Source organism: Bombus pyrosoma, linkage group LG5 (genome assembly GCF_014825855.1).
Source record: "Bombus pyrosoma isolate SC7728 linkage group LG5, ASM1482585v1, whole genome shotgun sequence".
NCBI classification, from domain to species: Eukaryota; Metazoa; Arthropoda; class Insecta; order Hymenoptera; family Apidae; genus Bombus; species Bombus pyrosoma.
Genome location: NC_057774.1, coordinates 8,722,863 through 8,750,727, shown reverse-complemented (window position 1 = coordinate 8,750,727; position 27,865 = coordinate 8,722,863). Strand labels below are relative to the sequence as shown.

At 35.5% G+C, this 27,865-nt stretch overlaps 7 protein-coding genes and 1 long non-coding RNA gene across 12 annotated transcripts in view; 3 read left to right on the top strand and 5 right to left on the bottom strand.

The window, feature by feature from the left end:
* LOC122567858 (protein grainyhead) overlaps nucleotides 1–4,499 on the top strand; it is a 159,750-nt gene extending 155,251 nt beyond the window's left edge. For 3 of the 4 annotated variants that reach the window (XM_043726968.1, XM_043726969.1, XM_043726967.1), the window contains exon 15: nucleotides 405–4,499. In XM_043726968.1, coding sequence (XP_043582903.1) covers nucleotides 405–690 — 286 coding nt within the window. In that variant the 3' untranslated portion in view covers nucleotides 691–4,499. The remainder of the gene's footprint in view (nucleotides 1–404) is intronic. The other variant, XM_043726970.1, reaches the window with a different exon arrangement.
* A 2,448-nt stretch (nucleotides 4,500–6,947) lies between these two features.
* LOC122567335 lies at nucleotides 6,948–8,119 on the bottom strand. The gene is made up of 3 exons (XR_006316754.1): nucleotides 7,707–8,119; nucleotides 7,409–7,622; nucleotides 6,948–7,313 (listed from the first exon to the last, which is right to left on the bottom strand). It is a non-coding gene; the product is annotated as an uncharacterized LOC122567335 (long non-coding RNA).
* A 1,624-nt stretch (nucleotides 8,120–9,743) lies between these two features.
* LOC122567404 (proclotting enzyme-like) lies at nucleotides 9,744–13,886 on the top strand. Its single transcript, XM_043725852.1, has 6 exons — nucleotides 9,744–10,070; nucleotides 11,392–11,705; nucleotides 12,198–12,670; nucleotides 12,915–13,189; nucleotides 13,284–13,429; nucleotides 13,502–13,886. The coding sequence occupies exons 1-6, from the start codon at nucleotides 9,881–9,883 to the stop codon at nucleotides 13,652–13,654; spliced, it is 1,551 nt and encodes a 516-aa protein (XP_043581787.1). The 5' UTR covers nucleotides 9,744–9,880; the 3' UTR covers nucleotides 13,655–13,886.
* Nucleotides 13,887–13,889: 3 nt separating this feature from the next.
* On the bottom strand, nucleotides 13,890–16,527 carry LOC122567403 (serine/threonine-protein kinase greatwall). The gene is made up of 3 exons (XM_043725851.1): nucleotides 16,119–16,527; nucleotides 14,174–16,037; nucleotides 13,890–14,085 (listed from the first exon to the last, which is right to left on the bottom strand). The coding sequence occupies exons 1-3, from the start codon at nucleotides 16,335–16,337 to the stop codon at nucleotides 14,039–14,041; spliced, it is 2,130 nt and encodes a 709-aa protein (XP_043581786.1). The 5' UTR covers nucleotides 16,338–16,527; the 3' UTR covers nucleotides 13,890–14,038.
* Nucleotides 16,528–16,578: 51 nt separating this feature from the next.
* Nucleotides 16,579–19,237, top strand: LOC122567405 (serine/threonine-protein kinase VRK1-like). Of its 2 annotated transcripts, XM_043725854.1 has the most exons (8): nucleotides 16,579–16,686; nucleotides 16,766–17,199; nucleotides 17,355–17,407; nucleotides 17,487–17,556; nucleotides 17,686–17,882; nucleotides 18,003–18,216; nucleotides 18,289–18,986; nucleotides 19,056–19,237. In XM_043725854.1, the coding sequence occupies exons 2-8, from the start codon at nucleotides 17,043–17,045 to the stop codon at nucleotides 19,182–19,184; spliced, it is 1,518 nt and encodes a 505-aa protein (XP_043581789.1). In that variant the 5' UTR covers nucleotides 16,579–16,686; nucleotides 16,766–17,042; the 3' UTR covers nucleotides 19,185–19,237. The 2 variants fall into 2 exon arrangements, with proteins under 2 accessions (XP_043581789.1, XP_043581788.1); XM_043725853.1 differs by lacking the exon at nucleotides 16,579–16,686 and having other exon boundaries at nucleotides 16,719–17,199.
* A 336-nt stretch (nucleotides 19,238–19,573) lies between these two features.
* LOC122567402 (nuclear export mediator factor NEMF homolog) lies at nucleotides 19,574–23,398 on the bottom strand. Its single transcript, XM_043725849.1, has 10 exons — nucleotides 23,245–23,398; nucleotides 22,971–23,142; nucleotides 22,700–22,902; nucleotides 21,543–22,621; nucleotides 21,301–21,481; nucleotides 20,934–21,235; nucleotides 20,670–20,832; nucleotides 20,303–20,600; nucleotides 19,962–20,224; nucleotides 19,574–19,887 (listed from the first exon to the last, which is right to left on the bottom strand). The coding sequence occupies exons 1-10, from the start codon at nucleotides 23,298–23,300 to the stop codon at nucleotides 19,689–19,691; spliced, it is 2,916 nt and encodes a 971-aa protein (XP_043581784.1). The 5' UTR covers nucleotides 23,301–23,398; the 3' UTR covers nucleotides 19,574–19,688.
* Nucleotides 23,399–23,676: 278 nt separating this feature from the next.
* On the bottom strand, nucleotides 23,677–24,751 carry LOC122567312 (40S ribosomal protein S16). The gene is made up of 5 exons (XM_043725681.1): nucleotides 24,668–24,751; nucleotides 24,526–24,570; nucleotides 24,319–24,450; nucleotides 23,967–24,081; nucleotides 23,677–23,882 (listed from the first exon to the last, which is right to left on the bottom strand). The coding sequence occupies exons 1-5, from the start codon at nucleotides 24,674–24,676 to the stop codon at nucleotides 23,737–23,739; spliced, it is 447 nt and encodes a 148-aa protein (XP_043581616.1). The 5' UTR covers nucleotides 24,677–24,751; the 3' UTR covers nucleotides 23,677–23,736.
* Nucleotides 24,752–24,999: 248 nt separating this feature from the next.
* On the bottom strand, nucleotides 25,000–27,785 carry LOC122567310 (chitinase-3-like protein 1). Its single transcript, XM_043725678.1, has 5 exons — nucleotides 27,638–27,785; nucleotides 26,945–27,008; nucleotides 26,098–26,759; nucleotides 25,714–26,003; nucleotides 25,000–25,625 (listed from the first exon to the last, which is right to left on the bottom strand). The coding sequence occupies exons 2-5, from the start codon at nucleotides 27,006–27,008 to the stop codon at nucleotides 25,187–25,189; spliced, it is 1,455 nt and encodes a 484-aa protein (XP_043581613.1). The 5' UTR covers nucleotides 27,638–27,785; the 3' UTR covers nucleotides 25,000–25,186.
* Between the last annotated feature and the right edge of the window lie 80 nt (nucleotides 27,786–27,865).

Below are 27,865 nucleotides of genomic sequence, written 5' to 3'. Positions count from 1 at the left end.
GCGTTGATGCGGTCGACAGATTTGCCGATACTTTTTCTTCAGTGTAGAAAGTACCAAGCCTGTCGTACCACGAACGCGACCAAAGGTCCCATTAACCGTACTCTGCTTAAAATATCAATCGTCACACGAAACGAAAACAAGCCCAGACAGAATGCGACAGAATTGTTTCCTGCCCCTCAACACGAAACACAAAAAGTAATCGAAATCTCTCGTTGTATCGCCGTATCGCCCAATAATTTCATATTTCGCTGATTCTTTCAAACAACACCGTTTTTTTTTTTTTTTTTTGTTTCGCCGTTTTATTTACCGTCGAATATCCTCCCTCGATTTTAAGCAGGGTAACCTCGAGTCACCTTGTTCCATCATTTCCACTATTTAATCATCCTTTTCTCCTCCTGTTGCAGAATTACAGCGAAAATTGACGACGACATGATCCGATATTACGTGGACGAGGATCTGTTCCTCCTGGAGGTGACCCATTCCAGAGTAAACCCAGACCCGAGCAACGAGCGTAACCCAGCCAATCCTGGGTCGCCAGGTGACCCTGGTGATCCCGGGGATCCACCTGCCACAGCTGGATACGACGTCACCCTGATCGAGCTACCATCGTCGCCGGCGCACATAGCTCACTCGCCGCTCACGAATTCCGCGCATGGCCACGCGCACGTTCACGAGAGCGGCAACACGTGAACCGTCCGTGCCACCAAGTACGCAAGAAAAAAGGACGAAATAATGAAATTAAAATGAACAGAAATTACCGTACGTGGCTCTCGTCGTTTCGCGTAAATAAGTCTGAGATGGACAAAAGCAGCCGCGATGGTCGCGAGGAATCGTCGACCCGGTGCAATGTGAAAGGATAAATTGGACAGTTCGACGGGAGAAAGCTCTTCAGGGACCTGCGTTTGAGAAATCATTCGAAGATGGCGTTCGAGTGCGACTTAAGAATCGGAAGAAGAGATAGAAGAGATAGAAGACGAAGAAGAGGAAGAGGATGTTTCGATCTAGTGGATGATAATCGCCACTTTACCCCACCAGTGCTTGTATTTAAGAAATAAGTTTGTAGAGATTGGTAGAGGAAGGTAGAGAAGAAAGGGTGAACAATAGCGTTTGGGCGTGTAAATCGGACTGGGAAGTACGGAAAGGATACTCGGAACTGTTCTTCGTACCGTACAATGTAAGATGTCAAAAGTAGAGAGGAACGTTCGTTAGTTGATAGTGACCGTCTTGTGCAACGTCTTGAACGATCTTGTCTGTTTTCATAACGATATACAGGTAGTTTCGCCGATGTAGAGAATTTCGTGGACACGGAGTGGTGTTTGATCGATTGTACTTGATCTCGAAGAGATGACGAAGCTTTATTTACGATACCGTTTTTTCTCTTTTGTATCTGCCGAGTTTTTCGTAGAAATAGTAGAATGTCGATAACAAGGCTCTTTTTGGTCAGAGATAATCCATGAAAAGAAACGTACCTCGTGTGCACGAAATATGTAGCGATCGAACAGCCTGTATTCGCGTAAACGTCTTCGATACGAAGCACAAGATCGAAGCTAGAAAGTATATTCTCTAGCCATGCAAGGCAACTCGTTATTTTATATATATTTTTCTTTTTTGTTTGTTTTCACTTGTGAACAATTTATGCCGATGGTTGTTAGCTTATAAAGTTGAAACATTGCCGTCGTAGTTGAAACGCGATGGCTACATGTAAATCAATCAAAATTGATTTAAGAAATTCCCGCCCTATCCCCGTTAAATATTAAGTTATAGATTTATATATATATATATATATTATATATAGATACGTATGACGTATAAATGTATATGCAGAGAAAATGTCACTCTATTTTATCGTATCGTCGGTTTTAGAGTTTAAAGTCTTGTTTATACATTTTTAAAAGAACCGATGGTCGGTGTTTCGACTGGTCGACGTACACGAAGCAAGCTTATTTTATACCAAGACTTGTACGTAAAGCTAAAGAAGTATAACTCTGAACGTCGCCATTCCAAGATAGACGGGTGCCATCGAGCATTTTAATCTCTTTATAGTGTTTACGCTCATACAACGTTCAGCGATATTGTAAGTTCTGTCTGATTCTTGATTAGGATTCTCGAACAGACGCGATAGTGTCATATCCCATTCGAAGGTTAAAGACTCTTCCTTTGCATTTCCAGCATTCCAGGTTAGTCGAAGGAGCTCACCTTCTTCCATCAACTGTCCATCTTTTGTATCTCATGTGTTATTTATACCGAGTTAACCCGAGAATCCGAGTAGAGCCGTGTAATACATCGATTAAGGTATCCCTTAGGTACTTCGCTATCATTCCAGAAACCTCCTGAGTATCCCAGGATCCTTTGATATTATACAAAGACCAAGTATTACTCTCACTGAAATACGTAATTTCTCTTTTCGTTTTTTTATTTTTCGTTGAGATCGATCACGAAGAGAGGATGATAAATACACGTTTAGAAGATCAGTAGGTACGTTAAATATCCGATGGAATTGCCACGTCATTGCAACGAGCATTGCAATATTTAGAGTAGGTTAATATAGACGAATACGTTATATTGGTATCTGTAACGAGTTTCTTAAGAACATTCCTTCCTCGAACATTAGACAATCCTTTGAGAACCAAGCCTCTATTTCGATATGACAACGAAATAGATAAAATGAATATATCGATAAAATAAAATGAAGGTATTCTAGAAAATATTTCGAAACAGTATGTACTATGATCATGAATATATATGAATATTAGTTTTAATTCTTACGATTCAAGACTGTTTATAGAAATCGTTCTCAAAGGGTCCAGCTATTTATAACGTGTAAGCCCCGTGAAAACCAAGTTCATCTTGATAATGGCAGGATACAGAATGTACACAATGAACATAATCAGTGACTCTAATCAGTACAACGTCGTTGTCGTAGATCCAAAACAAGCGGCAAGATGTAAGAATTGTCAATAGCCTGGTTATGTATCGTTCTCTTTTTTTTTCTCCTTTTTTGTATTAAGGTGAAACAACATTAACGTGCCACTGGTAAAAGCGAACACTGGTTTCGTTGTCACGTACATCGCGTGGTTTTTATTGTAAAACCACGCTCGTATACATGTACACATACACGCACACATCTACACACCCGCATATACACCGTTCGTCTGCTATAAAAGTTATCGATAATTAGTTCACATTTAGGTTGGACTAGAGAGCATCGTGATCGCGACACACACCACTGTTGTCCCCATTTTTGTTCTTGCGTGAAACAACACAAAAACGAAGGGAGAAGGAAGAGATACTTAAATCATATACACACCCCATACATAATATCACGACGATATCAAAGCAAGGATCAAAATACGCTTGTAAAATGCATATTATTATATGAGTACTATATTTTGTTACATCTATTGCAAGGCAGCATATAGTTTGATATTATTAATATTATTTGATTCTATTGACTAGAGTTACATAATGCGTATATTATTATGATTATTATTATTATTATTATTATTATTATTATTATTTTTATACAAGGGATGCGTGTATTCATGGTGCGAGAATGAAAGTAAAGCTGACAGAGGGGTCGAAACACAGAGGAGAGAAAAATAATACGAGAGCGAAAGTGAAGATGAGAATGAATGGGAAGATTGATCAGTATGCCTGAAGAAGAATGAGGAGAGAGGAAAAGAATCGTGTTTTACGATCAACGAAGATTGTTAGTGTTGCTCCATGACATTTTTTTATTCGTAATTGATATCTTCCCCCCCCCCAGCCCATGCCCCACACCCACATCAAACACCCACATAAACTTTACCCACCCTGAACCTTCGATCGCCCAAATATAATAACTTTCGTCATTTACAGATGGATCTCGCGAGGGATTCGTCGTGTGTGCGTACGAACGGTTTCGTCGATGAACGATTTTTATTGCTATCGTATCATCCCCTATAATCCCTTACGTTTATTAATATTATTAATTAATGATATATCATGAAAGGCAACCGTGTTACAGTCACGAGAAGACCTCGATCGCTATCAAAACCAGTGAAGAAATGTTAAAGTTAGTGTAGAAAATTGGTTGTGAGATCGACAACTTTTTAAATCTCTTTTTCTCTCCGTGTTAACGTTAGGAACATTGCACGGTAGTATAGAAGCGAGTATGTGGTCTTCCCGTGATCGTTACCCAGCCGTCTCGATATCGTACTTAAATGACGTAAACGACGATGCGAAACGAATCCACAAGCTTCGCCTTATTTGTTAGAAATGTGCCCGTGTAAAAGGAGGAATGTTAAAAACCAGCCGATTTCGAACTGAGCGCGCGCAGTATACTGTTTTGTTAGAGGATCGTGAAGCCAGACAAGTTGCGGAACAGATAATGATGCGAGAATATCGAAATATAATAGCCGTTTTCGCGTTGTCTTGCCATCGTGAGATTGTGCCAGAGGTGATATTATATTACGCTGTTTATTGCAAACAATAAATATTATATTAGTACGTTTTATAAATTGTGCGTTTTTATTGTCCCTTGCGTGAAAGACCAAGACGGGGACTTTTAAAAAATATCTTCTCAAGATCGTGCAGAGCTACCTTAAGGTTTTTTGAAGATTCTTTAAAATTGATAGTTGCTGGAATATTGTGTCAAAATCAATCGAAGGCCACCGCAAAGCCAATCAAAATCAACTCAAGAAGATCTCCTCGAAGTCACTCAGGATCATCATCGAAAATCATCTCAAGGATTTGAAAGGTCGTCTAAGAGCATTCGAGGATCATTTCCAGATTGTTAAAGTTTATCTGAAGATCGATTCGACTCCTACGAGTTCAAGATTGTTTAAATGTTTGTTAAATAATTTGGTTATTAAATAAACAAATTTGTGAACAAGTGCAACGTCCCGATTTTGGAAATAAAAGATATAATTTTATAATATTTGAACATAATTCTTGTTAATTCGCAGAATGTTTTCCTCCTGCCATTGTGATCTCTTGCTCCATCTCGAACAAAACAGATAGATCGGTATAAGGAAAAAGAGGATTGCTATGAAAAGATATAAAGAACAAAGCGACAACCGTAAATTTGGATGAGCAGAAAGTGTCAGATAATGCTTCGAAGTAATTTGCGGGCTTTTAGTGTCGGAATTTCAGGTGGCTCAAAGTTATTTTTATTTATCATTCACTTACAAAAATGGAATTCCGTTAATGTATCGCCCGACAATTTTTGTTAATCGTCACATTATCTTAAAAAGAGTTTACGTGTATACCGTGATCAACACGATTTTATCCGATAAAATCTTACATTCTAGTCGTTGGCGCTTTAGACAGTAATAAGTCAAACATTCAACAGCCACGTATAATTTATAAAATTTACATAGGTTGGAAATACGATCCATAAATTTGATACCTTCTACTGAAACTCGAATACATGCGTTCTCATCACCAGTCGTGAGAATATAGCATCTATGTGTAGACACTGTGACGATCGTGAAGGAATACACGACCTTGTAGTGGGGCACTGGCCCTGTAGTAAATTATCCGCGCTTCATACATTTGTATTGCGCATTTAAACCATCTTAATTACATATAATTATTGAAATTACATACGTGCTTCGTATTAAAAGAATATTTCCTCCTCCTCCTACTTCATATAACAATATCCTATAATTGATAAAAGTTACATATAATAATGTAACGCATAAACCATTCACCCTTAAAGGCCATAACGAGTGAAAGTTTGCCGCAGCTCATCGTTCTTAAATAAAAAAATTACCCCAGTCAAACAAGCAGAGTCGAACGTTTTATTATTATTCGGTGCTAGATAAAGAGTAGAAAAATTATTGTTTGCAACAGTAATAAGGACGATAATAGTAAAATAAAATTCTCGCCAGGTAAAATCTCATCTACGATAGCCTTTAAGGGCTAATAACAGTATTCATAAAGGAACACTCTTAGCTCTTGCATTAATTACACGCTGAGGATGCCACACGATTTGTTTGCAAACATTTTTACCAAACCAGCTTTCTTGATTCTCCCAAGGCCCGGTTGAGAATCAGGAAAAAGAATGGCTTTATGCCGTATCTTAATACTTTATGGCTATACAATAAAAAGCAGCCCTGTCGCAACCGGTTTCCACGTTCCAGGAGAAGAACCATCGTGATCCAATGGTGGCGTCAATGCAAAATCTTGGACCAAATTTTATGTATGCACCGATAAATGTCGAATGCATCTTACAAATTTGTCGATTGATCGTTACTGCTCGTACGCTGGTCGTCGAATCTCAATCGACTTCCTTTACGAATATTGGAGCAATCTCGATAAGGATGACGCTATGTCTCAATACCGATACATGATTAAATTAATCTGAGGGAAATTGTTGACTCTTCTAAATATGAAAAATTAGATTTTGAACGGAAAATGAACGCTTACTACGAGATTCTTCGAATAATATTATAATTCAGGGGGGGAGGGAGGGGAAGGGACGATGTAACGTTGCGTCGAAACAAATACCATGTAATTGTGGACCAAGTTACAAGTTCGTCTCTCCTTTCCTTTTTTCTTCCAGCTACATCGGTTCGCAATTAAGCGTGATTCGATAACATCGTTATAATGCTATTAAAATTCTAACAGCCGATAGACAATGAAACTAAAGTATTTTTCTGCGAAACAGAGGATCAGCGGTCCGAAATCTTCTAATCTCCTCGGTGACAAATGGCTCTCAAGTACTTTGAAAACAGTCTGGTTTGATATATACAATCATATAACGTACAGTCTTTCTGCCGATTATCAAACTTTTCTCCTTCCAATTCGTTAGCGGAATTGTTAATGGATTTAGGTAGCGAAGAATATTATCCGTTTAAGGAGACTTATCAAAGAGTAGAAAGGGGAGAAGACTAACTGAAAAAGTCTATTTCAAAAAGAGTCCACAGGATCGAAAAAAAAAATTTTAAACTCGTTTCAAAACTACATCATTTTAAAAGAATGTCATATGTATCTTTTAAAGATATTCCCAAAGGTTATGGCACGATTATATAGGTTTCGCTCGTATTATGAATAACTAAAAATCAAAGCTGAATCGAAAATCAGGTACGGTGAACAACGCAAATTATTAATAGCCTGACTTGGAAGAAAGATCCAGAGGTTCAGAGGAGAAAAAGTAAAACTTCACCTTGTTTTTTCCTCTCACCCTTTTAAGGGAAAGTTCAATGAACCACGGAATGTGAAGTTTATATCCATCTCAAGGACTGGCACTGTCTTCTTTCGCTCTTTTTTTCTGAATCGCCGCCCGCGTACTGCATTTTCGTGAAAAGGGTCATTCACGCGTGTCCGAGCTAAACATAAAAAAAAAAAGAAATAAGAGACAATGATACATAAATATTTCTCAATAAACTGTAAAATATATTTCTATAATTTCGCTTATCGTTACCTTCTCTACAATTCTCATTTCCAACATTATTTCCCCATTAAAGTCTTAAATTTGTGTAAATACGATTTGCCTGTTAAAAGAAAGTTCGGTGAACCGCGGAATGTAAAGTTTATATCCATCTCAAGGACTAACACTGTCTTTCCTCGCTCCTTTCTTCTGAATCGCCGCCCTCGTGCTGCATTTTCGCGAAAAGAATCATTCACGCGTATCCAAGCTAAGCATTAAAAGACAAGAAACATTGATACATGATTACTCGGTAAACTGTAAAATAAATTTCTGTAATTCTGTTTATCATTACCTTCTCTATAGTTTTTGATGGATGTTGAATTGTCACTTCTGACATTATTTCCCCATTAGAGTCTTAAATTTGTGTAAATGTGATTCAATTCTGAAACTAGTTATACCTTGATTCATTAGTGTCACGTGACTTTTTCGTAATTGAGTTCTTTAGGAGGCATAGAACAGACAGCGTTCAATACTCATAATTAAGAAATTGAAAAGATTTAACAAGCTGCATGCATTAAACCACCAATACGGATTCAGCGCATGGATTACTCCATCGTTGGCACAAACTTTTTTCTTTTATTCTAAATATTCTTCGGTTACATCCATTAAATTAAACCATCAAACTGAAATATGCTAATTCCAAATATAAAACAGCATGATAGTTCAGGATCTCTGAGCTTACTCGATGAACTTTTTTCAACTTCACTAAGTAAACGTTTGACCCTGAAAATATAATATTAAATAAATTTTAGGCACTTTGGCCAACATATCACCAAAATTTCTACTTCATTCTCAGATTAAACAAATATTCTTACTATCCATTTAAATTCGATATTTTAATAATATCGATAAACTAAACTTCGTACGCCTGTTACTTAATTTTAACAGTTAGTATAGATTTAGAAAATTACTCCCTTTTTCATCATATCATATCAAAGTCAGAAAATCAATGAAAACAGATTAACCAAGTTTTACAATATCAAATATGTTATATTCCGATTAAGGGACGTTGAAAAGAGATTGGGATAGAAAACAAAAAAAGGTATCTGACCGATACAAGAAAGCGATACACGCATGTTTTGAAGAAATTCCATTCATTGTGGTCAGAGGGAAATGCACGCGTACGTTGGCATTAGCGATGGTGCACGAGGAACACGCGATTGGCAAGTTCACGGCCGTCCCTTACGTGCAGCCTTCTCCTCGGCCTCTTCAAGGCCAACACGAGGATCGTACTCTCTATGCAAATGCCTATGAACTCGACATTCACGATCGGCACCGGGTTTCATGCGACAACACAAATCAAAGTTAAGCCGGTTCCGTCACACCACTTACATAATCGGTGAATTTCTATTGAAACTGTCTCGACCGCGAACCCAGAACGAATTTTGTCGTACAAATTCCATTATATATTCCTGATTCATATCGACTAACAGTACAGTTGTCCGTTACCGAACGTAGAAATTAGATACAATCGTCGAAGCGTACCAATAAATCGTATTATCGATAGAATATTCATTATACCGGGAAGGAAAAATGATTGTCCGATGTAACAGGCTGTAAAACGAGCTCTTCGTGGACGATTGACAGCTGTTCCGTTGTCATTAATCGAATGATTAGTTGATTGATCGACCAGTGCTCCGTCTGATCATGTTCGGTACGATAGGAAAAATATCCTTTGTCAACAGCGTGTGATTCGTTGTCAATAGAAACAAAAATCTGTTCATAAAAGTAAAGCATTGTTTATATATTATAAACGAGTGTTATTATTACACGAGCTTATATTTTTGTAACTTACACAACAAATGAAAGAATTCCTAAAAATTGGAGGACGTATAACAAATATAATATGGTGCCTGCAAACATGTTTTACGCTGTCCATTACCACCACGAGGAAGGAAATAAACTGCAAAATATAAAAATATAAAAACACGTCGAATATAATTTAACTTAATCATAAAGAGTAAACAGAGGATCTATACGTAGATGATTCACGCTTTCCGCTGTACCATGGAACGTAAGAAAGAAGTTCCGAAGAAGCACTCAAACATCCGATGCAAAACGAACGTAACGTGACCGAACCAGGATAGGCCGAAGCCGGTTGGATCTTTCAATCTGCCAAAAATTAGCATACCGTCAGCTCCGATTCTGGCATCGCGTGGTCCGCCCACCCTTTTTCTTCGCGGTGTGCTCCACGCAGATGCCTCGAGGTGTTCGCACGCCCGCTAGAAGAAGACGAGAAGAACTCGATGGTGTCTCGTGGCTTGTGTCGAGCCTACCGGGGGCAAAGAACAGCGTCGATCCACGAGAGGGGAGGACAAGCCCGTTATAAGCACGAGCACCGGCTATTCAGCAGCTTAGCAACTTAGTGGCGGTCCCAGGATCCCTACCGGTAACACAGAGCCTTCAACATACTTGTGCTCCTTCTCGTTACGCGTTCTTATCTCGCTTGTTTCCGTTTCTCTGGGGATGAACCGACGACATCGAGCGTCGTCGCTAACGACGCTACTGTTGCTCGTCGTACACACTATTGTTACAATTTTGTTGATCTCTGGTAGCATAGAAGCTAATGATCCAAAAAGTAAATCAATCGTTTCTGAGTCGTCGTTCGAAGAAGTCCAACAAGGGGAGGAGGATGATAACGCGGTGATCATTGACGGTGAGTGTCAACGGGTGGTTTCCTCGACCTATACGCAGTTCAGTTCGTTGCAAACCATATTTGTATAAACTGAGTAGGTAAGAATTTTAAAGGATTGCTTGACATCGTTAAACTTTTGATCGAAGAAACGAAAAAATTCGTCTTCTTGAAAATTCATCCGTATACGTCTTTCTACAAGATTAATTCGTATGCGTCTTTTTGCAAAATTGATTCATATACAATAGAAAATTTAACCAAAGAGGAGACTGTTTTAGTCTTTAGGTAGTTATACGTTCACGAAGATGTTTGAGCAGAGTAACTAATGGTAGCAATTAACATCGATTAGCCTGTCACGGTATCGTTGAGCGCCTCGCTGATGGCTGAGTATCAATCACCTGGAAGGATCGTGACTGGAGGAACAGAGATAGGGAACTCGTTCGGGTTCGTTGCACGAAACCACGGTGGCATTCGAATTTGCTCGTCGCGATGATAACGATACGTGAGAATTATCGAAGGCGAGTTGCGACATGTGATCGATCATGCGTGCGTTCCATACACGGCGAACGGAAGTCTTCCAGGCGCGCGTATCGCCGTATGTGTGCACCTGTGTGTCAGCCTGTGGGTCAGCGAACTCGCTGTCAAGAATCTGGATGGAATTCTATTGTGATACGACTGTCTTGACCGATCGGCTTAATAACATTCCATGATATAACGAATTGATCTTCATCTCACCGGAAGTGAAGTGGGTTACTCTCTGAATCTGTACAGCAATTAAGATTTCTTGTGCAAATCGCGTGCAGCGTGATAAGATTATGTTTGTACCGTCCAGATTGATATGTATCTGCAAATATCGATAAAGATGTTAGAATATTACAGATTATTTAATCTTAATACTGCCACTCCAATCAATATTGCCACTTTGATGAAACATAAAGATACACCTTTTTCTTTATATCTTTCGATAGTACGAAGATTAATGAAGGAAGAAACGACAAAATAAAAAAAATAGAAAGATTCATAAAGTATCAATCACATTGTTTTCTTACGAACATGTCACGCAGATACATACCATTACACGATACGGACAATCTGCATTCATTACAACGGTAGACGATGTGTCATTCTTTGTCAGACATTGTTCATTCACACATGTAAACACGGTTCTACGTGCTGTATTCTTAGTGTAAGTAGATTCTTCGTTAAACACGTTCGTAAACCGATCACGAACAACTTGGAAAAAGGCGAGTGAAATTAGCATTAGAAAAGAAATACCTGACCGACGAAATAATTAATTTTGTCATTTGAAATACGACGAACCGAAACTTATCGTTCTCTTATTTAGCTGCCAGTGATACAGACGCTCGGCTCGAGACGAGAGACGGTCGTGGTATTCTGTGGAATGGAGTTTCCAACAGCGACTCCTGCCTCACGTCGAAAGGCGAAGTTGGTCGTTGTACCAGCTTCAAAGAGTGCTATCCATATTTTAAAATCCCTGATCTGAGCGCTCTTGATGGCTGGGTTCTCGGTGTTTACGACACCTGCAGCTATGTACGGGATAACAGACAAACAAATTTTGGAATTTGTTGCTCCAATATACTTCCGGTCGTTACACCACCGTCAGATAATAATGAAGATCCTACTATAGAAAATGCCCAGGTAAATAGCATAATGCTCTGGTAAATAATTATAAATATGAATTTATGGTGCGCAGACTACGTATGTTTATGCAAATTTTATGATAACAGTTTGCTTTGGATATTTTGCACGTTTAAATTTTCCTAAAATGCATAAAAATCTGCAGTCTGCTAAACAAAACGTGTTGCTGAAACCAAGTGTTTCTTCGCGTTTCTTTTCGTGATTTCTCGAATGGAATTATAGATCTTAGTTAGTTACCAGGAACTCGTAAAAATAATACGTGATACGAATCGAAAACGATCTATCTAACATAGAAAGTCACACTACGGGTGTATCTATCGAACAATGCGGTTTCGCAAACTGATTTTTACGACTCTACTTTACTACCGTGTCCAATTCGCATTTAGCCATTGTTCGCCGTGAAATCTTCGACTCTCGCTACTACATGTCCCGTTACTCTCATTCAAACGATATTGTTTAATATTTCATGAAGATTCTCATTCGATATCTCAGGAAGAGAGTGCAGATAAGAAAGACGAAGATATGACCGTGAAACCAAGACCGCAGACACCAGGTTCCTGGCCACCACCGATTCCTACGCATCCACCTGATCATACCATACCACCGCTACCTACTCATCCATCGTTCGAATTGCCGACATTCTCTACGATAAAACCAGTTCTAACATCGAAAAAACCTAGCGTCGCAACGACCTGGCCGACGAAGAAACCCGCCTGGTGGCCACCAAGTACGTCGTTCGTGTCAACCACCAGCGAGAAACCCCTAGGAACTATTTCGAACATCGATACGTCTCAATGCGGAGCGAAGAATGGTAATCAGGACCAGGAACGGATCGTAGGCGGTCAGAATGCTGTCCCTGGCGAATGGCCTTGGATAGCGGCGCTCTTCAACGGTGGCCGACAGTTTTGCGGTGGTTCGCTCATCGATGATAGACACATTCTCACCGCAGCTCATTGCGTTGCCAAGTAAGTCCTCCGAAAGACGGACCCGCATGACAAAATCATCTGGTCTTCGTATTTGTGTATGGTATTTGTGCTTCGATAATCTTCTTCCGTACTTCGTATTTGCGCTTCGGTAATCTTCTCCTGTAATAAATAATAATTATCAGAATGATGGATCTATGGAAAAATTAGATTTCCCCAGGATAAAAGGAGATACAGTTGCATAAAGTTTAAGCATACAAATAAATCTTGATTGCTATACTTCCAGCATGAATTCCTGGGACGTAGCGAGATTAACGGTCCGTCTGGGAGATTACAATATCAAAACGAACACGGAGATCTCACACATCGAACGACGAGTTAAACGAGTAGTTAGACACAGAGGTTTCAACGCACGCACTCTGTACAACGATGTCGCATTGCTCACCCTCAATGAACCTGTCCCATTCACGAAAGAAATACGACCCATTTGCCTGCCGAGTGGCCCGCAATTATACATTGGATGCACTGCTACGGTCATTGGCTGGGGCTCTTTGAGAGAAAGTAAGACAGTAAAACCGTGAAACACTAAAATTACGTTCATATAATTTCTAACTTTCAGGAAAATTCACAACTTTGAAATATTTTAATTTTTAAGGTGGACCACAACCGGCAATACTGCAAAAGGTGTCAATACCTATCTGGTCGAACAATGAATGCAAATTAAAATACGGTGCAGCAGCACCTGGTGGTATCGTGGACAGTTTCTTGTGTGCAGGCCGAGCTGCAAAAGATTCCTGCTCGGTTTGTATTGTAAAATTGTTTTATTGCATCATCAAACTTGAATTTTTCCACAATATATTTTTTATCTAACAGGGCGACAGCGGTGGTCCTTTGATGGTAAACGATGGCCGCTGGACGCAAGTAGGTATCGTCAGCTGGGGTATTGGATGCGGAAAAGGTCAATATCCTGGCGTTTACACCAGAGTGACGCATTTCCTGCCTTGGATTCAAAAGAATTTGAAGTGAAACTCGCGCTAGAAGATACATTAGTCCTACTTAAGTATTTTGTTATTCGTAATTTTCACCCTCGCATCATCGAACTCGACATGGCGTCATGTAAAATAACGAAATTCATAGACTACTGAAGATTTTTTACATAAATAAAAATGATATCATTCCTATAATTTATTCTTATGCAATTTGTTTCACGAACCGCTTTCAAGCGAAACATTCATCCAAGGATAAGTAATTACACAAGAATTCTACATTGTAACAAAATATTTTATAGTACTATACATGTACAACTATATAAAAAATAGTTTAATACTATAACAATCTTTACGTTATGTTATTCCTGTCACAAAGTAGGCCGTAGATATCTATTTCCCCATCAATGCTATACTTCAAATATTATGTGTCGCAATTGCTCACGTTTAAATGTTGCATGATGTTCCGTGCTAGAAAACAAACAAAAACAAGGTTTAGTAATCAGACATCAGACTAATAACGTTATTCTTCGTAATATGCTGTATAATTTAAAATTACCTTGAAAATAGCATGTATCGTAATTATCATCGGGTTGCGGTATAAAAGGGGGCGTCGCTTTCAGCGGCTCGTCCCAGGCAAAATTTTGAAAAAGTTTCATAACTCGCACTTCTTGCGCAGAAGGACGTTCATATTGATCCAAAGTGAGAAGGGCATCTATAGCTTCTACAGCTGCCGTTGACAAAGCTTCCTCTTCCTCTGGCCAAGGAATGTCTCTGGCGAGGATATTGGAAAACACAGCCTGTGGTGTTTCGTCGTTAAACGGCGGAACACCGGTGCAAAACTCAAACAGGCATACACCTAAAGCCCACCAGTCCACCGCATATCCATGACCTTGTTTCAAGAGTAATTCTGGAGCGAGATAATCGGGAGTTCCAAGTATGCGATCATCTGACCGATTAACACCGGCTCTTCTTACCGATTTGGGAGTTCTGTAAGGTGTGTAACTATTACCAGAAGATGCCGGTGTCTTTATGGGAGATATGCCTTGAGGCGACCGATGTTTGTCCAAGTTATCGCCTACAGGTATCTCAGGAGCCGACTGCGACGTATGAGCCATTGGAAGTTGAAATCGTGTTGTCTTAATCAAACGTGCTGTTCTTTCCTCACATTTGTCCTCATTTTCTTCGCTGTAACATCTCTGTTTCACAAACGACACTGGTGTACTAAATGCAACTTTTCCACTTTCTTGTACTTTAGCAATATCAGTACCATTGTTAGTTTGTTTTATCGATTCGGAAATAGTAGAATTGATCGGACTCCTAGAAAATATGCAACCACGATTCTTTCGTTTTGGTGTTTTGTCGAGATCTAAATCTATTGCATTTAATTCACATGTTAGGCCTGTTGTTACACTTGCAGCTCTTTTTCGTTTCGCGCCTCTAGTAAACGTACATGTACTTAATGGACTAATATGAGGGAGAGGTTGCTGAGATTGTTCAGCTTCTAGCGTGGATTCGTCCTCATCTTCTAAATTTTGATTCAATTGACTATTCGCTTGAACCGAAGTCGCTTCGCATGTATGATAACTCCCAGAGCTACTTTCTTGATCATAGTCGATGTTCTCAACGATAACATTTTCCTGATGTTTTGTTAACTGAAGATCTTCTGCTGATTGAAAAGGAGTAATACCAGACACTAAGGAGTAATCTCCTGATGTGACAACGGAAGAAGCCACCGAAATCGGTGATACTTGGGTTTTGGTACAATTTTGTTGCAGAGCAGAAAGTAAATTAACAGCAGGTGTACTTCTATCGCTAAGATTAGATTCACTCGTGGATTTTTGTCCAGAACCGAAAGATAAATGCGACGTCAGTGAAAGAAGCTGTCCAGGAGTCCTAGTGCAAAGACTAGGTGTGCAATTAACTAAATCCGATATTTCGAGATCTCTATGTAAAGATATTTTACTAAGCCCAAAATCTGTCAGCTTGACATGTCCTTCTTTCGACAAGAGCATATTATCTGGTTTTAAATCCCTATGTACAATTCCATGGGAATGAAGATATTCCAAAGCAAGACATACTTCTGCAGTATAGAAAGCTGCCATGGACTCTTCCATGTAACCATATACACCAAGCAAGCTTTTAAGATCCCCACCCACCATGTATTCCATTACTAAATAAATGCTACTAACGGATTGCAATGAATAAAATAATTGTACACAATATGGGCTATGTGTTAAAGCTAATGCATTCCTTTCAATGATCACTTGCGAAGCCATATTCTTATTTATCATCTCATTTTTCTTCATTACTTTAATAGCATATACTTTTTCAGAGTTTGACTTTTTATATCCAAGGAAAACTTTGCCAAATGCACCACGGCTAATTGGTTTCACAATCTTAAAATCCTGTATTTCTGGTACCTAAACAGTAAATACAATATCAAGTAGTAAAGTCAGTTTTGATATTTAAACAATACAGATTAAATAATAATATATATTTACCTTTGCTGTAGGATTAACAATTTTAGATATGGTATTAAAGATAGAATTGTTGATTTGCCTGCTCGCCGATCCCTGTTGCGGCGTACATTCCCCAGATAATATTTCACGTTCACTTTCTGAGTCATTGTAATTTGCACAAGAATTTTCGTCGTCTGTTTCATTAATTTGTTCATTACCATTTAGACGTAAATTTGGCGAATCAATCGCCGCTTCTTCCATTTAAAAAAATAACCTAACTTAATTCCAACGAATTACAAACTTACGTAACGAAATTTAAAATATCGAAACTTCGATTCATAAAATAATTCGGCAATACAAAAAGACTGAAGTTTTATTCATCGTTCCTTTACATTTTATGTCTTCCACTTATGTACGTAAATTAACTTTAACGGTTATCTGACATATTTGAAAATCAACATCTGTGCAACCACGTGACAAGAAAGTACATTGTTGAATACTTCAAGCAGCTTGAAGTAATCAGAACCGCCAACGATAATTCTTTTTTACTAACTAACGTTATATAATATAAACTAGATGTACTTAATGACTAACAGCAAAATTTACTATGGTTAGAAAAAATAATGAATTTAAATTTATTGTATATATCACAATCAATGGATTTTTTAATAATACTTTCGTGTGCGTAGGAACTTCCGTGATCTTGAAACGGTTGCACTGAAGACGTACAATTCCCGCCATAAAATTTTTTGTATTTACAGCAACTCAAGAGCTGTGCAATTGTGAATGAACAACAGTCGTTGCTCAGTGTATAGTGTGCAAAATATTTATTTAAATAAAAGTTTGTCAATTTGTTTAAATATTATTATATAGTACTTAAAATTATTGTTAGTTGTGTATCGTTTCCTTCGTAAACACCACGCAATTCTATACATATTGTAACAGTACTTTTTCGATAACCTTATAATGTCTGAAAAGGTAATAAGAAGAGCACCTAAGAAAAAAGGAGCATATAAATTGCCAGATCCGATATCCGTCGGTGAGATATTAATAGATATGGCAAAAAAGCAATGGATTCTTGGCAAGTCGATCGGTATCGGAGGTTTTGGTGAAATTTATTCCGGTATATATTCATATCTAACATTGATCTATTACTACTCTTATGCTTTTTATAATAAATACATTCTTTATACTCCACCCCTATGTTTTATAATTTATCGTGTATTAATAGAAAACATACAGAAAGGATAATCATTTAATTTTTAATAACAATTACAGCTGCACCTTATAATGGGAAAACTCCAAAAGAATATACTAATGTAATTAAAATTGTAAGTATTACTGGCTTCTAACTATGTATCATTTGATGATTTGTTCCATGTGAAATCCTTTACATTTTCAAAATTTTAGGAACCACATGGAAATGGACCATTGTTTGTAGAAATGCATTTTTATATGAGAAATGCTAAATCAGATGAGAGTAAGTTATTTAAATTTTAATATTTAAATATGAATTACTTTGATATCTAGATTCACTTCTTCCATTTTACTTTACATTTTATGGTAAATTAGTATAAAGAAAGAAGGAGTATTACATGATTGATTTTAGTTAATAGTTGGAAACAGAAAAAGAAACTTGCAACTCTTGGTATGCCACAATATATTGGTTCTGGAAGTCATGAATATAAAGACATAAAATATCGATTTGTAGTAATGGATCGGTATGGCACAGATTTATGGAAACTGTTTGAAGCAAATAATAGAAGATTTCCAGAACACACAGTATACAAAATAGCTTTACAAATAGTAAGAGGCAATCCAAAAAAACAGTTTAATTCATTAGTTTATAAATCAATTTAAGCATTATAGCTATTACATTTTAAAAATGAATTATTACATTTTATATTATATCTAAAAAATTTTTAGGTAAATGTATTAGAATATATTCATTATAAAACATATGTACATGCAGATATAAAAGGAGCAAATTTACTGTTAGACTTAAAATCTCAAAATCGAGTTTATCTAGTAGATTTTGGATTGGCTTCTCATTATACTACAAAAAATGAATATAAACTAGACCCAAAAAAAGCACATAATGGAACCATTGAATACACCAGTAGAGATGCTCATATGGGAGGTAATCATTCTATGAAATTTAATGTACTGAATAATATAATTTTAATAAGATACATGTTTTTACATATTTTAGTACCGACAATGCGCGGTGATTTCGAAATTTTGGGTTACAATATGATTCAGTGGTTATGCGGTTCACTCTTATGGGAGAAAGATTTATCAGACCCAGTTACAGTACAAAAGCAGAAAGAAAGAGCTTTTGATAATATTTCAGAATTTTTAGATAAGTCTTTCCATAAATCAGTTCCAAGTACTATATATAAGTACATGACTTTATTAGCAAGTATTAAGTTTAATGAAACACCAGATTATGAAAAGTTTAAAAAAATACTGACCGAAGGATTAAAACAATTATCACATAAACCAGATGGAAAACTGGAATTTAACAGTGATGTTAATTCTCAGAATGAAGTAATTCCAAAATCTACTCCACAAAAAGTGAAAAAAACTATCGAGAAAAATAGGAGAAGTCCTCGTATACAATCAATAAAAAATTCAAGTCCTATGAAAAACCTTGATGATAGTACTGTAGGAATTGTAATAGATAAAAAACGTGGTGGTTTAAAGGATATTAAACTAGTATTGAATGAGATTGATTCTGATGAAGAATATGATATAAAAATAATTAAAAAAGCAAAAAGGATCCCCAGTTCTGTAAGTAAATATAATGAGAAGAGCCCAGTTAAAAAAAATCCAGTCAAAAAGACTTCAGTTAAAAGCAAGGAAAGAATTAATAGAAATCGCATTATAGAATCAGATTCTGAACCAGAGGTAACATGTGCACTTTTTAAATTTAACAGCATATATGTACATGTATTACTTTATATATTATTTATGTAGATTACATCAAAAGGTACTAAATCACGGCCCAACAATGTTCCAAGCGTATCACTTAAAAATACAAGAAGTCGACGAAAAAATGTACTAATGGATGAAAGTGTTTCTGATGAAGATATGTTTAGTACGTAATTTTAACGTAAGTGTGAAATAAATGTGTATGTTTCAAATGCGTTTATACGCATTAGAAATCTTGTTTGGATGAGCTTTGTACATTATTGTATTTATAGCGAAATTTGTAAAACTATTGATATTTTGATTGTGCAAAGGAAGTGTACCATTTGCAAGTGCATTTCATATTTTATAATCATATTGTACTAATTTGCATTGCTTGAAGAAATCAATATATTTTGATAAATACAATAAGGAATTGTACAAAATATAATTGTAGAATTAGTAATTTATGTAATTCTGTGTTGATTGTTAAGCAGAATTGATCTTTTATATTTATGCAAGAATAAAGTACATTATGTAAGTTGTTTAAAATAATGGCATAATATTCAAGTCTTAAACAAGCAAAGTATTATTTAAAAAGATTTATCGATATATAATTTTTGTACAAGTAAATCACTTAATATATACAAATACAAATACATGTTTTTTTATTAACAATGTTTACAAATTGTACTTCGACACTTATTTTTTAAGCTTCTGTATCTGCGGTGCACTTATCTTGACTTTTCCGGGAATATTTCTAGCTATTGTTTCCTCTCTTACAGCTTTTAATAAGTCTTTTTCTCTTGAAGTGATTTCTTTATCTTTCATAAAAACTGTCATAGCAGTCTTAGCTGCTTTTCCTCTCTTACCTGTACCTGGCGTTAGCTTTACCTTAAATCTATAATATTGTAAATATATAGTAAATAAAAATTTTAGTGTAATGTTATATAAAAATAAACTTGTTTAGCTTACTTATAATTTAATACAGTGTTATAGGGTGCTACCACCGGTACAGCAAATAATAATTCATCTTCTGAAACAGGTTTTCCTGTTAACTGATCTAACATATCTACTTCGGGTCCCGGACCTGAATCTTCTTCTTCAATGTTTTCTACAATTTGAATATTTTGTGGTGCAACTGGTTTCGCCATACCCTTCTTCTTTGTTTGCTGTTTTGGTCCAGATGGATCTTTATTTTTATTTTTTTTTTTATTTTCTTTTGCAGCACCTGCTGACTAAGGATCATTATATTATTATGTGAGAAGCTTTTTTCGTAGCATAAATGTCATTAATTACTAAGAGATAATATTTACTTGAAGAACTTGCATAGATAATCTTCTATCTTCTTCATCTTGATCTTTATATTTTTCTTTCATTTTTTTTAACCTTCCTTTTTGTCCTCGTTTTAAAACAACCTGATCGTTTTTTTTAGATTCTATCTCAATCCTTTCTTTATTGTCTTTTTTAAGAGGAGGCTTCTGTTTTATTTCAGAACTCTTTTGCATATTCACAGCATTTATTATTACGGGCTTATCATCGCCTAAATAAATTACATCTAAATCCTTTTGTGGCATCACTGTTGTCTGATTATTGTCAACATGTAATTTCACCCTATAAATGTTATTTCAATAATTAATTATATAAGATAAAAAATTACGATGAATAAATCATAGAATTTACTTTGAACCAGAAACGTCAATTCTAATTTGTGTGTCGGGAAATTGAGCTGGATTATTTTCTTCGTCACTAACATCTTGATTAACATTATTTTCTTCCATAATTATATCTACTTTAGATTCCTCTTGAATAGGATTTAAATTATTCTTATTTTCATGCTGCTCATCTATTTAATATAAAGGTACACAATATGAATTAATAATAATGAAATTTATCTTTTTATGAATTTACATATCATTTATACATTTGTATAACATAACATTTTACCTTCTTCGGAATCCCCTATTAATTCGATTTCTCTATCTTCTTCAATAAGAGAATCTGTGTGTTCACTTTCATCATCAATAACTCTGACTCTCCTTTCATCTTTATGTCTTTCAATTGAACTTTCTTCTAAACGAAATAAGAATCCTAATCCCATCACTAATTGACAAGGTGGTAGGTAATTCTTTTTTCCACGAATCATAAAGGATCCGGTAGTAAGATATTCACCAGTTGGAGCCGTTTTAGATACTTGATCATTATTGACCCACCATGCCCCTGCTACTACTTTAGCATCCCATGCAATACTAATATCAAAATTATAATGTTTTTATAATAAAGACATATTAGTAAGATATAAGCATTTATGTACCTGTAAGCAACAGCCATTGTGCCTGCTTCAGCTAAAGTTTTTGGAGGCACTGAGTCACTACCAGGATTTTTAATGACTACAGAACTAGCACCAGTTAAATCCGCGTGAACATATATATCTCCAGACTTAAGGTATCTCTTTACTATCAATTCATTTTGCTGTTGATCCCTTCCACCAATAACTACAAAGTCACAAAATTATTGGCTTTTACCATAAATATTATATATTTTTTATCGACTTACCAAGATAATTCTCAGAACTAATAAACCAATAAAATTTTTCAAACCAATATATTTTCCTTAGTTTGTTAATACTGTGAATAGTTTGGACTTCTTTTAGCGTTTGTTTTGTCTTCTTTTCTGCCGATTTTAGGGCCTTATCTTGCGATTCTATCGTTTTTTGTTGCTTTTTAGCTGCCGATCTCTTTTGATTGTAATACTTTGTAGCATTTCCAAAAGCTGTATGTGCTAAATCAATGTCGATTAACATAGGTTTTAATTCTGATTCTTCATCACTATCTTCATAAGGATCATGTAATAGCAAAGAAATATGATTCATTTCTAATTTTAATTGTTTAATTGCAGATGCAACAGGATCTCCTCTGCTCTCTGCTTCTTTTAACAGCACTTTTATATCAGGCCAAGCCATTTGATTGGCAAGGGCACTTTGTATGGCTAATATAGCATTGTCCACCAAAACTTGATTTCTAGAAATTAGTTCTGCTTTTTGTTTATCTAATTCTTGAGTTTTCTCTAAATTTATTAATCTTTGATCATGATCCTTTTTTACATTTTCTAATTTTTTAAGGGCATCTCGTTCTTGTTGCAAAGCTTTCAAGTCCAACTTTTGACCTTCCATTGTGGAAAAATATTCATCTACTGCAACATCAAAAGAATCAAATTCCTTGTATGGATAATCTGCATATTGTTCAAATAAAAATGGATGAAATTCAATATTAGTATATATGAAGTCTTCTTTGCCATCTGCAGTTGGTTTTGATTCTTTTTTTTGAATAATGTAACCTTTTGAAACATTTTTTCTAGCAAAATCCATCATTTCATTTGCATATTCTAATGCCAGAATTAATTTTGGCATATGTTCTGCAACATTAAAATCTTTGCCAATTTTACAACCCAGTGTAAATCCATGTTTTAATAAAACATGATCAATTACACTAGAACCAAATTCTAGAAGGGGATTTAGCAATTTTTTCAAGCTTTCCCCTGCTTTAGCACTCTGTAGGTGTTGTTGTATATTTTCTATTGGTGGCATTGTATTCTGATGAGCACGATCCATAGGATATTTCTCTTTAACAGCAAATCTAATCATTATATACTTTTTTAATCTTTCATAATTACACGATAATTCCATTTAATGTTTAACTTGCATTATAACTTACCTGATCTTGTCTGCTTCTGTATGAGGCCTCAAAATATTTAAAATAGTCATTTCGTGATCTGTTAACACTATGTTCCCACGATCGTATAATTCTAAAATTACATGATACGCTGCTTCACCACTTCCAAATTGCAAATCAATCATTCGATCTACTCCTATTTGAGTGAGACTTTCAAGTCGTTTATTCTTAAGGTGTTTACGCATCTACAAAAAAAGCATGACAAATAAATGTTTTTCTAAACAAATCGTCCAGATCTTATAATATAATGTACCTTCATCGAAAATCCTGATGGCGCTACATTTTTAGGCCATTCAAATGCCGTTGTATGAATTCTATTACCAGATTCTAATAAAAGGACACATTTTTCTTCACTTCGTTGAAGACGTATGAGATATGTTCGATGATCAATATCGTAGATTTGATTAACGCGCATACCAATAAACCTAAACGTTAAAATTGACATGAAATTATTTAAAAACACTTATTTTACATACTTTATCTTCTAACCTTTATGCACGAAAAACAAAATTTTGACATTTACTTACTTTTGCAGCTCACATATCGTACAAGCAATGTCATAGGAATTAAATCTCGTTTTCATTTTTATACATATATTATTCCTTTTTAATTAAATTACTGAGAGAACTTATTTTCATTTGACACTTAACTCTCACGTTGCATGCATATCGCGCATCACTACGCACATGCATATACACGCATGCGCGCGCGCATACTTCACACAAATGCACATAGCACCATATACTTATATGTGTATATGTGTGCACGTGTGCAAACTCACATTTTTGCAATATTTATCTTTTATGAATATACTTGCACTAAATGCAAACAAAAGTAATCTTAAAATATACGTATGTATACTACATCTAATGTATGTATCTATACAAATAAAATTTTTATCACAATGAAATGCTATATTTAACAACAAAGAGTTATAGGTACATAAAGGAAAGCAAGGAATTTTTTTACATTTTTTTATTCAATTATATGAATACAGTATAATATGAAATTTGCAGGTGTTAACGATAAGATTTCTGGTATCGTGCTCTTGCACCTGGACCACCAAATTTCTTTGGTTCACACCGCCTTGGATCGGCAACTAAAAGTGTACGGTCATACTGAATAAGAATATCTTTTACTTCCTTTTTACTTGCTTCATCAACATCTAAAAAAAGATATTTCATATAAATAAAATGTATTTGCAATATGCTTATATGCATCTAATGTTAAATCTTTCATCAATACTTACACTTTTGATAATATGCCACAAGGGCCTTCGAAATAGCTTGGCGAATAGCATAAATTTGTGCTACATGACCACCACCATTTACTCTTACTCTAATATCAACTCCAGAGAACTTTTCCTATACAAGAAATCCAATAAATATAATATTACTAAAATAAAGATGTCCTTAACATAGCCAATATGAGGCACCATATCAGTATTATGATTTTCATAATCATAAACAGTCATTTTCGGAATAAGAAAGCATCACAGAAAAATATAAAGAATATTTTGAAATTTATTTTTCTGTTATCTAAACGAACGTAGATAGATATTTATAGAATTCAATGGAATTGACATATTATCGAATACTTACTTTGCCGAGTAACAAAATAGGTTCTTGTAATTTATACTGCAATACTCGGGGTTCAACCAATTCCAAGGGACGTCCATTTACCCGGAGATTTCCACGGCCTCGTTTGCAGTAAGCGACCGCGGTTGCGCTTTTCTGTAAATAAACGTGTACATTTAGAAGAACACGCGCAAACATAACCCTACTTGTTTTTTGGTACTTAACACTCACTTTGCGTCCGAAGACTTGGACTGATTGTATGGGTTCTTTCTGTTTCTAAAAATAAAATTAAATGTCAGCTTGATATCGAATTGAATATTTATCTTATATAGAGAACGAAAAATTTATAGAATTTGTGATAGGAAAAACCTACCTTTTGCATGTTGCAATGTTCGTCGTGGAAAGGAAGTTGAACGGTGTTTGTTGAACGGCCTCGATGTTTTCGGTACGAACTACACTAATCAAATTTAAGCTTCAAATGACTTCCGTTTATAAGCGCAATTCAAAAACGATTCGAGATCAATTAGTAATTAAACAAGTTTTATATTTATTATCAAGTTAGTATAGAAAAAAATACTCACGTTTAATTAATTCTTAACTTTGTCCTCCAACCTTATTACATATGATTTTATTATTTATGAAAGGATTATATTTATGTAATTCTGATAATGGAAAGAGACGCGTAGGTAAATATGACAATTAATCTAATTGTATTGATTAGATTTTATATTGATTTAATATTGATTAGACATTAGTTTAATTTTATATAAGAACAATAAGATTTTTTTAAATAATTCAGTACAGCATGTGTTAAATACAGTATGTGTAGATACGTATACAAAATATTACATTCTGTTACAAAATACATCTCGTTTGGTCGATTAGTATCAATCTAACAATCAGGTACATTATATCTATAATTGCAACCATTAAACGATGTATCAAATACAAGACCAGAGGGGCAGTGGAATCTATTAATAAGATATTTGTTGTATGCTTGTTGACAATAGTAAAATATTGAACAATCTTTTGGATCTCGAACAAAACCTTCTTGTGTGCATATAGAGTCAGACGGTGTTGATGATGGCAGTGCTGTAGTTGATGATGTCGGTAATGGTCTTGTTACAGTTGATGAATCAGGTTTAGGCAATCTTGTAGGAGTAGAAGTCGGAGAAGGAGGAGGAATATATCCTCTCAGTACTCTGTTTATGCTGTGCAAAAGCGGATATTTGTCACCACATGTGCCATGAAAGTCATCTGTTTCGACGCTCCACATCATCATACCTCCAAGTCCCTTGGACATAACGTACTTGGCCTTCTCTTCAAGAGATCTAGGAACATAGATATATTATTTTTTATACATCCTTATTTCTATATTTTTTATCTTTCTTTCTATGTTTTCATAAAGCGAATACTTACATGACGTCGTCGTATCCAACCCATTGGTTGTCTTTGAAAGCATAAGGCACACGTTGTTCAGGCTCGCGTTGTACGGTCCATCCCTGCTTAATGTACTCGCAGATTTCGTTGTAACCAAGCATGCCACTTTCTTGCGTATAAGGACCAGCCCTTCCAGGACCAATGGTTGGAGAACCTATCGTATTATACGCGGAACTCGACAAGGTAAAGGATCTACCGTAAGCGGGAACACCAAGAATGAGCTTGTCAGCAGGTGCACCTTGTGCAAGCCAATATTGAACAGACGAATTCTAAAACGTAAATGTTTCATTTCAGAATCAATATATCGAATATTTTGTTATCAACTTCAATAAAAATTAAAGATAACTGAGAATGCGATTTTACCACATTGAGCTTAGCTTGCTCTCCTGATTCCTCAGAGGAAGGATATAGAGGAGCGTTAATCGCTGCGAAATTGTTCCACGATCCATTCAAGTCGTATGCCATTAAATTAATAATGTGAGGATATTGTGAGACTTGCGAAATAAGGTAAGATTTAGAAGCCGAGACTTCGGCAGCAGCGACCGCCACACTGAGAATGTAACCATGTTTATCGAATTCTTCTCTTAATTCTTTCAACAATGCAATATAGTTTTCTTTGTCGGCTGGTTTCCCGCCACGCTGGTTCGGATATTCCCAATCGAAGTCGAAACCGTCGAAATCATACGTTTTCAAAAACCTAATCACGTTCTGAACGAATCGTGCACGTACGTTAGGATTCGCTACAACATTAGAATATTTCGTGGAACCTTCGTTCCAACCACCTATCGCTATCAAAGCCTTAGTTTCTGGATTCAGTTGACGAAGTCTGGTGAATTTTCCATAACCATCTCGGCCGTTTGGCAGATCTAGCCAGCTATCTAATATTCTAACGTTACCATCCTCAGAAATACCAACGAAAGTATAGATTATATGAGTACATAGATTTGGATCTATGTCGGTCGGTTCGAATTGTCCAAGTCCACGACGATAAGCTGACCAGCTACCATAGTAACAAACTATCTTCTCTGAATATTAGAAATGGATTACGATATTACAACTTAAGTTGTTCGATATGGCAATTACATAGAAGAACATAACATATCTGGTATTACGAAATTAATGTACTGATTAAATACTGATAAGGAACTTCAAAAATAATAAATGTATTGATTATTTACGATTAATTTATCAGTAATCATGTATTACTTACTATCAGCCTTGATGATCGCAGTAGCGTACACTATAAAGGCAATTAGAAACAGTATCTTCGACATCTAGAAATAAACAATTTTTTAAAGTATAGTTCAATTAATAATTGAAATTTTATCAATGGAGATACAACGAACGAAGAACTTCGCGTGACATGTCGTATTCTGACAAAAAGGATATTAAAAATTCTCGCTATAATTATAAAGTTTTTCCTTTCATATAAATTAAAATCCTTCGATCGTATTTATATCGATCTTAATCGATTTTAATAAGATAGATATCATTCCATAAGTACTAATTATAATTAAGAAAATGAAATACGTGAAAGAAATTCTTTAAAATGAAGTTTGAATAATTATAATGTCAAGCGTCTCGTTTATACATATTCCGAATATTTCTTTAATTTAAAAATTGATACAGACCCGTATGTAAGACAAATTGCGATAAGTTGCGTTATTAGTTCTTTAACATAAAAATGAAATAAAATAAAGCTAAAGAAAATAAAACGAATAGCTCTGTGAAAAGTAATAAGAATAGACAATATTGTTAAATGAGAATAAAAAATTTTTAAGTATATATTTTATGAAAAAATTTCAAAATTCCATAGTAAATGAAAATTTTATCTGTGTCACATACGACACTATATAAATATTGAACGCATAATAAAGTTAGACCAAGATAGAAGAAATATTACCTGTCCGAGAATGGAAAATGTCCACTTGTTTCAATCAGTATTGATATGTTATAAGTTATTAGGCAATTTATCGCCTCTTAGCTTAAGAAGTATTCCAGATTCATTTATCGTGTACAGACATCGATTAATAATTGTTTCTCAGATTCCCTTAACTCAGACCTTTATATACCTTCCATACAAACTTCAATCGCAATCAGGACGCGTAATCGGAATTGATCATTATCGCAG